At 40.0% G+C, this 11,541-nt stretch overlaps 1 protein-coding gene and 1 long non-coding RNA gene across 2 annotated transcripts in view; one reads left to right on the plus strand and one right to left on the minus strand.

Annotated features, from left to right (window-relative positions):
- The window catches only part of rspo4 (R-spondin 4), a 63,643-nt gene extending 58,166 nt beyond the window's left edge, over positions 1–5,477 (plus strand). Inside the window, exon 6 of the mRNA XM_039796522.1 lies at positions 5,083–5,477. Within this exon, the coding sequence (XP_039652456.1) occupies positions 5,083–5,261 (179 nt within the window). The 3' untranslated portion in view covers positions 5,262–5,477. The remainder of the gene's footprint in view (positions 1–5,082) is intronic.
- Positions 1–11,541, minus strand: part of LOC120556794 — a 46,002-nt gene that overhangs the window by 28,606 nt on the left and 5,855 nt on the right. Inside the window, exon 2 of the long non-coding RNA XR_005638892.1 lies at positions 7,508–7,566. This is a non-coding gene — a long non-coding RNA (uncharacterized LOC120556794). The remainder of the gene's footprint in view (positions 1–7,507; positions 7,567–11,541) is intronic.

Here is an 11,541-nt window from a genome sequence, read left to right on the forward strand (position 1 = left end):
TGAATATCTTTTACATTTGGAAACACTGCTGTCCCCGTTTTGGTTTGAAAACAGCAGGGTTGTTTTGTAGTCTGGACGGACACAGACGGAGACCTTTGGAAACAACGGTGGTGACGCCACTTGATTGGGTCTTATGACTCATGACGGGTCCTTCACTGATTCGTCATCTATTCGCCATCTATCATGTGACCCTTTCCTAGAAAGAAAAAAAAAAAGAAGAAGAAAAGCTACAACATCCTGGACTGACTGTCGGCAGTTATTTCAACATGAAGAAGAAATTACGGGCATTTCTGACCTTGTAGTCATGTTTGCCTTTCAGGAACAGTTCCAGATCATCGTCTCTGCACACGCATGCCCTGTATACGTGAATGGTCATGTGATTTAGGCGTGTTAGAAAGGCTGAGGCAGAGATTGTTTTTGTCTCAAAACGCCACTTAAAAACTATTATGTACTAGTGTAGATGTAGCCTCAGTTGACAAAGCAAAAGGTACTGTAAATATTAAATATATATAGGGCAGATGAACCAAAAAGGTCATTTCTGGACTCTAATTTGAAGAGTTAGAGGTGAAGTTTTAGGTTGGCTTCTTTTATTCCTTCTTTCTTTCCTGCCTGCATTTGTTTTTACTCTGATGTCCAACCAACCTCTAAATCAATCTCAGTGCTGTATATTACAGAACATTATTCCACGTTTAAACCAGAGCCAAAAACACTGAAGCCCTCTTCTCCATCGCTGAACATCAAAACCACATTTCTATGTGGGCTAAACCCTGCTTTAATAACACGAGACAGCTAGATTAGACATCCAGATAAGTTTTAACCCGATATGTCATGATGAATTGTGAAAAGATATTTATTCGTCAAGTTCAAACACACTAAAGTAAAATCCTCTGGCTTTTAAAAACGACATTCAATATGATCTATTAGTGTGTTCACAGCAGAGAACACGCCAGATCTATTATTTTTTTATTTTTTATTTTTTTTTTTTTTTACCCTTTCTGTACACTTGTGGCCAAAATTCCACTTTGAAAAGCAGCGATACATCCCCGAGAATATTTCACTGTCAGATCTGGACTCCGCACTGACCATCAACTGGCAGGATTCTGCGCATCAGTTTGCATAATACTTCACAGTAATTATCCTGGATCAACATCTGAGGCTACCGAACACCTGAACAACATTTACACTGCGTGAAAAAAAATTATTTAGCCACCGTTAGCTTCTCTGCAGTTTTGCACATTTTCCCACAATCTTTTTGATCAAATATGAACACGCAGAGGAACCGACACCAGCGTTTGCCGGTCTTTCATTCTCGTCGTTACGTTTTGTTTTTCACGTGCCGTGCAGGCGGACACGAAATCTTGTGAAGTGAAAGGTAAGGTGCAGACCAGCTGTTTGAATCCTCAGCTCTGCTGTTGCACAGTGGAAGTCTGAAAGCCTCTGGTGCTTGAAGAACACACACACACACACACACACACACACACACACACACACACACACACACACACACACACACACACACACACACACACACACACACACACACACACACACACACACACACACACACACACACACACGTGTTTCTGTTCGACACAATTCAAGACAGTTTTATGGGGTTTTAAGGTGGACTCTGATCTAGTACAGCACAGTGTGAGATACCCCGTTTACTGAATGGATGGCTTTTCATTCTGGTTTGCAGGATTTTCATAACATAAAGGTTTATTCTCCCTATGAAAACTATATAAAATATAAAAGATACACCTACCGTGTCGTGTTATAAACCAGGGGTCTTCAACGTGTTTTTAAGCCCAGGACCCCTTAAGGGATAAGGGAGCCCCTACTACATATATTGTATAAAATGAAGTTGCATATTAATAAGGGCCTACAATAATTTGTAGGGCAGCGTAAGCCTTTATACACCTTATATACCTTTTTAGTGCAAATAATACTAAGCTATTGAAATCCTAATTGTTGGCATGATTTTATGAATCTTCTTTTAATGGTAAACATTTCCAGTGTAGGTTTCAGTTTGTGTCTGAATAAATGCTGCAGCTCCTCAAAACCCAAGTGAAGTTCCCGTGTCTTGTTTCTCAACAACGCGACAAAACAAAAGGAGCCGCGGTAGCAGAAGTCAGTTGGAAAAAAACTCGGGGAAGCCCGTCTACAAACCAATCAAATACAACTATCGGGAGATGCAGCTCACGTATGTGAAGACGACAGAACATAGTTGTGTCATGTAGAGTTCTTTAGTGCGCCTGCATAACTGCAGTTTAAAACAAAAACTGACCGGATCAAATACATTTCCATACAATGAAAAAAAGAAAAAAACAAAACATGAACCTTGGTACGGACCTTGGTTCGGACTTTCAGGTGTGAAAAGGCCCTTTAACTCTCTGGTAAAGGATAGATTCAGATTTTTTCAATTCTATCTGCAGGCCCTTTCACACCTACCTCATTTGGTCCGGACTTTCAGACTATTCCGTTTGATCCAAACCAAAATTACAGAGGGGAAAAAAATCTCCCCTGGACCATTGTCTAGAACAAACAGCTAAACCTCGGTCTCGGTCTGGATCAAACTGAACCATGGTTTGGTTAGTTTCTAGTTTGAAAGCATTTTTGGGATGGTACGCACTTTCGGACCAATTACAGGACGTTCTGGCAGGTTATCAACGTGTTTTAGTTTAGCTCCTTTAAGGAATATCTCAGTATGTAGTTTGTAAACCATTCTCAATTGGTTTGCCTACTAAAGGGCCCAAAGTGTGCCAAGAAAATATCCCCCCCCCACACCATCACTACACCAACAGCAGCCTGAACCGCTTCTGAAATACTCACACCCGCACATCTGGCACCAACAACCATGCCACATTCAAAGTCACTTAGCCAAGGCAGCTTCATTTCTATAGCACATTTCAGCAACAAGGCGATTCAAAGTGCTTTACATAAAACATTTAAGAGCAGTTTACAACATTAAAAATATAAAAGCAGCTAAAATACAATAAGACAGATGTGAAAATAGAGCTGGACGATGGGAGTAAGTCAAATATCCCAATATTTTTGACCAAATACATTCGATATTGCGGCGATATTGTAGGGTTGACTATTGGTTTCACAAAATATTAAAGTGCCTATATTATGCTCATTTTTCGGTTCATAATTGTATTTAGAGGTTGTACCAGAATAGGTTTACGTGGTTTAATTTTCAAAAAACACCATATTTTTGTTGTACTGCACATTGCTGCAGCTCCTCTTTTCACCCTGTGTGTTGAGCTCTCTGTTTTAGCTACAGAGTGAGACATCTCACTTCTGTTCCATCTTTGTTGGGAGTCGCACATGCGCAGTAGCTAGGTAAGGACTACTAGCCAGTCAGAAGCAGAGTATGAGGGCATGCCACGCTAGCAGTTAGGCAAGCATTAGCATTAGCGAGCATTTGCCAACTGTAGCAGGGACATTTCCTTCAAAAATTAACTCAACCCATGCCGCTCTTCTGTCCTCTGCGGCTGGGACACGATGGAGTGTTTTGTGCTCGTCTTTACAGCCAACAACAGAACACTTTCCGTAGTGCTTCGACATGGTGTCTCCTAAACCGGTGTTTGTACCTGGCGGGTGGAGACATAGACACTGTACACAAGCTCTGATGGGAGGGGGTAGTGGGTGGGAATATTTACGTTTCGGCCGATGACGTAGATGGTTGTGCCGATTTTGACCAGCTCACCCAGAGACTGAAGGCAGGATACATTCAGAAACCTGTATCTCACTCAAAACAGCATGGATGTTTTTTTTTCCAAGTTTATATGCGTGTGGAAGCACCAGAGACACAAAATAATCAATAATCAATCCTAGAAAAAGTGATTTTTTTCATAATATGGGCACTTAAACACAATGAGATTTTTGATAAATAATCACCAGTAATGTGGATACATTGACTAAGTGGGTAAAGGCAAATAATAGAACAGCTAAAACAGTCTGGTAAGTTCAGAGAGTTACATCACTTTACTGTAAGGCGGCCTCTAAAACCAGGAAAAGACAACACTTAAATGATATTGCAATATCCAAAATCTAAGACGATATCTAGCCTCATATTGATGTAGATCTGATATCGTTATATTGCCCAGCCCGTATATTAAATACAATAAAGTTACAGTGCAGTGTAAAAATTGAATTTAAAGAAAGGCAGTATCAAAACAGAAAAAGTGTTCAGCCTTGATTTAAAAGAACTGAGAGTTTCTGGCAGTTTGTTCCAGATATGGGGTGACAGAAAACAGAATCACCTTTCTGAGTGTACAGCTTAAGTCCACTGTGTGCAATATGTCCGCAGTGCTTTATAATTATTAATAAAACACGGCTGGGTCAAAGTGTCTCACTCAGTCAGGCTTAACCATTTGGGAATGATGTTAAAAGAGGGCGAGAGCAGCATCACTGGGCTTATTCAGCAGGAGCACTTTTTATAAATGATACAACAAAGTGCAGCTGTAACCAAATACAGATGTGCGACAGGCAAAAGCATAACAAAATAAACGGCAGACTGAAACAAAAACATTTGTACTATTCACTCTTTTAACCAGTGGTGGAATGTAACTAAGTACATTTACTCAAGTACTGTACTTAAGTACAAATGTTGAGGTACTTTCTACTTCTACTACGCTACATTTCAGAGAGAAATATTGGACTTTTTACTCCACTACATTCATCTGACAGCTTTAGTTACTTACACATTAAGATTTTTGCACACAAAACGCATGTAGTTTATAAAATACAATGTTTTATTAAAAATGTAACTACCCAACAATATAAAGGCCTACAGGTCCAGCTGAAATGATTAGCTGATAACACACAGTTGGTTAACAGAACTGTTTGGATCGTTTCCAGTTTCTAAAATGGGAGGATTTTTCTGCATTGACTACTTTTAGTTGTAATACTTAAAAGTAAATTTTCCTGCTGATACTTACATTACATACAACCATTTTCAATGCAGGACTTTTACTTGTACGTATTTTTACATTGTGGTATTGGTACTTTTACTTAAGTAAAGGATCTGAATATACCTTCCACTAGTGGTTTTAATGTTTGCTTTTCATCCGTCAGAAAGAAGAACGAATAAAAAAGGAGGATTTGGAAGGAAGGAGAGAAAACAACAGCCGCTCGCCAACGACAACGTCGGCAACTCGCCGAACGGAACCGCAGACGGCGCCGGCGAGCACGAGGGTCAATGGAGGGACGAGACGGACGCACAGCTCAACGCCACAGCTCAACGCCACACCTGACGCGTGTCGGCCGACGTCAGCGGGAGCTTTGTAACCTGAGGGCGCGTCAGTGTTTCTGTTCAGCCTGTACAATCTTTGTTAACACACACACTGCCACTCACCACAATCTTGTTGAGAACAAATAAGTCGATAATATGACTAAGAAATACTTAGGCTATGTTCACACTTGGCGTCTTTTTTGACACGAAAAAGTTGACTAGGGCGCTTTTGTAGTAAAAAAAAGCAGAGAGCATCTTTTGTTGCTATAACAACAGCTACTGTTACAGTATCCTAGAGTGCTATGTGGAGCGGTGCTACTAACATTAGATAAAACAAAGTGGTGGAGCGAGCTAGAGAAAGAAGAGAGAGAGAGAGAGGTGCTAACGTTAGATAAAACAAAGTGGTGGAGCGAGCTAGAGAAAGAACAGAGAGAGAGAGAGAGGTGCTAACGTTAGATAAAACAAAGTGGTGGAGCGAGCTAGAGAAAGGAGAGAGAGAGAGAGGTGCTAACGTTAGATAAAACAAAGTGGTGGAGCGAGCTAGAGAAAGAACAGAGAGAGAGAGAGAGAGCGGTGCTAACGTTAGAAAAAACAAAGTGGTGGAGCGAGCTAGAGAAAGAACAGAGAGCGAGCGAGCGAGAGAGACAGAGAGAGAGAGAGAGAGGGGGTGCTAACGTTAGAGAACAGAGAGAGAGAGCGGTGCTAACGTTAGATATAACAAAGTGGTGGAGCGAGCTAGAGAAAGAACAGAGAGAGAGAGAGAGAGAGAGGGGGGGGTGCTAACGTTAGATATAACAAAGCGCAGGAGCAAGCTAGAGAAAGAACACCGTTTTTTTCAGAAGTTAAACTTTTTTCAACTTCAAAAAAAGACGCTCTGAGCTGCAGAAAAAAAGTCGGCGGTGGCGTTTAAAAAAGCGCTCAGGACTTTTTTTAAAACACGGTGTACTCCATAGGATTATAATGTAAAACAGACGCTGGCAGCTTAAAAAAAGACGCCATGTGTGACCATAGCCTTACGTTGGGATGCATGTGACCAATAAGTCTAATTTCCCTTCCCAAGAAATGTTGCAACTTGGCGGTAGCCAATGAAATATCTGTCCCTTTGTGGATAAATCCAGCATTTGTATGGAATAACACAGTTTTATTCAATTAGCAAATGTCTCTCTGACAGAAATTGAACATTTCTTGTGAATACCAAAGGTCAGACTCGCAAAGTGAAATTTTTGCATTTGCTAAAAACTAAAACAAGGGACCAAAAACAATCCTCCAAATAGTCCCAGAAATTCCAGCAACTAGGAGATTAAAGGTGCCCTGTGGAATTTTCTTGTAAACAAAGTTTCTGTTTGCATTCAGTGTTTCTCACTTAGACACATCTGTGTGTCCTTAAGTCTAGGTCTAACAACAAGTCATTTCCCCTCTAGTGAAGACTTTGCAAAGCGGATATTTCTTAAAAGTTTGAAACCAGGGGCACGTTCAATCTCAAAACTGCGCGCACCTTTTTGCCATGGTTTCCGGGTTTAAGGTCATGTTTCCTCGGAACGGTGTGAAACGGTGCTTTTAGGAACGGTTTTCTCTCGTTTGGCGGGTGTGTCGGAGACGTTACCCAATCATCAGCGACGTGCAGTGGTTGGAATGTAACGGAGTACAAATTTAAAAGGATGGTTGGGAGTAATTTCACCCTAGGGTCCTTTGCACCATGACATCGAGCCAAATACCCCCCCATAAGCTTTTTTCCCTTGGTCTAACATTGGGCGAGTTACCGCTATCAGCCGAATGGCTTAGTGCAGGCGCTAATGGAACCAAAAGGTGTATATCGTAAATTACCCCACTAATAATGCCCGGAATGGTACCAAACTTTTACAGTAGTACAAATAGGTTCTATACTCATAAAACGAGGGATTGCAAAGTTTGTAAGTACACCAGGAGTTTATTTAAATAACACTTGCCTGCTGGCTTCTACTCTCTGCTGCTAGCGCTATCGCTACCGCTGCTAGCTAGCGCTCTGATTCTCCTCCATTAGTTGTAGCTCCTTGTCCGTGTATTCAGGCTCGAATAGGTACGGGCGACCTAAGAAACTGAACCACTCATCGTCGCGTTCGATGCTAATCTCAAACTCTGCCTCTGGTGTGGTGTCACCTGCAGATGACTATTAGGTGCAGCAAACGCAGGAAATATATATCCAATTCAAAAATAATGATTCAATAAAGAGGATAGGCTTCTGATTTGCAGTTAGTGAACCGTTTGTGTGTCCCTTTTGTTATATGTTACCTGTTGTGTCCTGGGAGTCTTTTCCAAATCAGAGAGGGGCCCGGGTAGAAAAGTAAACTCTGAGAAAAGAAAAAGAAAAAAAGGTGAAGAAAATAAGGAAAAATCACAACTTCATCACTCAGTAACTCTAAATACAGAGAAGCAGAGGCCTGTACTACGCATCAAGATCAACATGCCCTGGATTTATTTCAGTTACCCGGCTTCACCTAACCCTAACAACCGCGGTCCCGCATAACCTAAAATTGTCACGACGGTGGTTATCAACTATTTCAAATCAACCCAGGGCTTCTCAATCCAGGGACGAGCACGTTCACATAAAAGAGGCGGTGTTTGCACAGCACGACCAATCGCAAACATCTACCAGAGCCGCATATTTTACATAAGAAGAGCAAAGTCTATATGAATATGGAGAACACAGACACGGTTTTACAGGCAAAACGCAATACAGCTTCCTAAAACAGGAGGAAAGATAGCAAAGAAATACAACCCTGGCAGTGGATAGTGATCGTGAGAGAAAATCAAAAATATAAAAACATAATTCAAACAGATGTGCGCATTGAAAATATTGAAAAAATAGCCTATACGTAATTCTCTCCGCTAACATCTGGGACTGTTAACGGGGTTGTCGGTCTCTAAATGTTTTAACTTTTCTGAGCGCACCTCTCTCTCTCTCTCTGCGCACCGAGCTCCAACGGGTCTTCTAAGAACGGTGACGCCGTTATCAACCGAGTATTGATTGGTCGGTAGGCGGTGCTTTTACACCGGTTGGTCTCTAATCTCCAACACATAACCTGCTTGGGAGCAGGTTATGTGTCCATCGTAAATTACCACGGCGATTTAACCCGGTAACAAGTGATCCACCGTCGTGATACACAAAACCCTGGGTTGAACCTGAAGCTACCCCGGTAACCCCAAATCTTGCTTCGTAGAACAGGCCTCAGGTCAGTAAACTTTAAAAGTCATGTTTTTAAATCTGGTCTCTGATTCATCTCAATAAAATGTCACTTTTTTTCTGGATGCCTGTTTTTGAGGTAAAAATGCTGTAAATGCATTGTAAAAACATTGTTGCATATTGTTTTTCACAAACGTGTTGTATTTGTGAAAAGAAAGAAGAAAAAAAATTTTTTTAAAGAAAAGAAAAAGAAGGAATTCTCCCACAGTTAAACTTTTTTAGCAGGAAGTTCATCTTCACACTTTGCCTTTCAAATCACATTTCAAGTATTTAGTTGACATGTTTTTGACAATATAGACGGAGAAAATATATGCATTAAATGTTGTATTCACTAACTCGCCAGCCTTATATTCAGCCTGTCTTATCCGATATTGCACAAGTAAAGCACAAGTACAGCTCCAGGAAAGAGTAGCATGACTGAAGATGTGGGGATTCATTGGCTAGCTTCTGTCGGTTGTATGTATTTATCAATATTTCTATGACTAAATGGGATTTTATTCCATAACATGAATGTACTGTTCCAATAAATGTATATATTTTGATGCTGCAGACATGGGGCAGAGTTTAATTTGCATATTTCCACCGACTGCACTCTTCTATTTGCAGGCTTGTGTTCAGTACAGAAATTCTGCTTTCTGTAAATGTGTTGCATACATGAGACTACACTGCAGGTAAACAGGGAAGGCATTTTAACTAACAGATATCACCATTAAACTTCCCCCAGTTCATTACTTACATTAGGAAAAATTATTCTTCGTATTACAAGTTTTTTTTAAATTCTATGTTTAAATATGCAAACGATGCATTATCTTATTAAATATGCACTCGTTTCCAGAACAGAAACGTGAACATGGGATAAAAGCCAGGTTCAACATGCTCCGGTTGTTTCATTTTGTTGACATATTAGCGTCAAAAGGTTTTTACAGAGGGGATTTTGGTTATCGCTTTCCATCACTCCATAAATCAGAAAAAACTGTAAACAGCAAATCAATAGTCGCCTCGTTTGTAGGACAGAAATGTTGTATGAATCAGGCTATGAATGATATATGAACAAAGCCCTCGGTAAAAACCTTCAGAATATAGATTCTGGCAACACAACTCATCTTGAGAAAACGGCCTTTAAACATTTGCATTGTAAAATTCTACAATTCTTTATTGAAAACCACTATTTACAGACAGTATTTAATCAAATCCTTAGCATCCTGTACCTTGTATGTATGTATGTATGTATGTATGTATGTATGTATGTCTCTATGAGAATATACAGATAGGTTACATACACTAACTGTTGTTTCAACCACATTTAAATAAGTATATTATAATGTAAAGCAGGTCAAGTACACATTTAAATATCATAGAAAGGCTGTTTTACAACGGTTACACTCAACCTAAACGTCCTATCAAACGCAACCTAGAAACTATCAAAGAAACCCAGTTCCAAATGAATGCTTCTCCAGCAGATTCAGTCACTGCTGTTTTAACTTTCAAGACCGTAGAATATTTACAGGTTGTAACTTCAAATCCCTTTTTAAATGTTTAGAAACCAGAGCGGCAGCAGCATCCGAGCACAAGAGATCTGACAAAAATCAGATGTGGAAGATCATTCTGTGAAGAATGTGTGACCGGGCGTGTGGACATAAAGCTTCTAATAAATCTTTCATAGTAAATATTTATCTCATTGAGATCAAGGAAAACATTTCTGATGTATTATTATAGATTAAGACACCATACAGTATATAACTTAGTTCAAATTAGCCCCACCTGCTGTAACATTAAAGAGGAACTTCCTTTTTTTATTTTATTTTCTTTCTTTTTTTTTTTTAAACCGACCTGGACACTACTTTCTCATGTCTTTGTGTCTAAATTGGTCTAAGAAGATCGCTGCAGTTGGCAGTGGCAGAACAAGTTGTAATGTAAGTTAAAGGGCAATTGCGCATTTTTAATTTACATCCACTAAAAGTGCTGTTTTTGCCATTGAAAGGCTCACATTGTCACAAGTGTCTGACAATATTATGGAAAGGATCCCTACAGAGACGGACCTTTTAAAGTATTCAGAGTCCCCCCCCATTATAAGGTTTAGGTGTAGCACCCGAGCTGTTTGAGGCAGCACCTAAACCAAATTAATGTAACGAAAAGACTTTCCCCAGATCTAATGATTGTAGTTGGACTTCTTTAGATTTAAGTTGTGTCTTTAAGCCTTTTCAATGTTATTTATTGATTATCTGCTCTAGCTTTTCCAACGTTTTAGACACATATGGTGATAATAATGTTCCAAAATGATGTGACAAAGAGACGCAAAACTCCAACAAAGAGATGCCACATGACCACAGAGACCCCAAAACAACCCCAAAGAAAACACAAATGACCAAATAGAGACACAACACGACTACAAAGAGACACAAAAACCCACAAAGAGATACAAAAGGTACGGGGAAACGGTTTGTTTTTTCCAAATGAAAAACATTACATTTTCTTGAGGAAGGACGACTAAACCCTCCCGCCAAATGTCTTCCACAAACCCAGGGAAAACACTGGTATTATTTAAATGTCACGTTATTTAGTCTGGTGAGTTTGGCGATGATGATTTCGGGGACGTTTCTGGTTAGACAAAAAGGATCTTACTCTTTAACAAAAAACCTCTGAAGTGATCCTTTCCATAATGTTGTCGGACACTTACAATAATAATCTGAGCCCGTCGGAGGCAAAAACAGAACTTTTAGAGGACGATGCACATTTGCTCAATAAGGTTACATTGCAGCCCGGTTCACAGCTGCCGGTTACAGCGTTCTCACTCAATACTGGACCAGTTTCAAAGAGTTTTGATCACATTAGTCACTTAGACACCAATGCATGGGGGAGGTTGAAACCCCACCCGCCCCCTGAAATCATCCTTTAAAGTGATGCTTACACATGAATTAATTAATAATTATAATCCAATAATATTATTCTGAAATGGGCCTGCACTTTGACTTTTTCGATGCTCATACTTTTGTACTTTTGCTCAAGTAAAATGTTGAATGGAGAACTTTGAAGGAGAATTTCTACACGGGTGTAGTGGTAGATTATAGTTCAATTAGTCTCG

Source organism: Perca fluviatilis, chromosome 4, assembly GCF_010015445.1.
Source record: "Perca fluviatilis chromosome 4, GENO_Pfluv_1.0, whole genome shotgun sequence".
Classification (NCBI taxonomy): domain Eukaryota; kingdom Metazoa; phylum Chordata; class Actinopteri; order Perciformes; family Percidae; genus Perca; species Perca fluviatilis.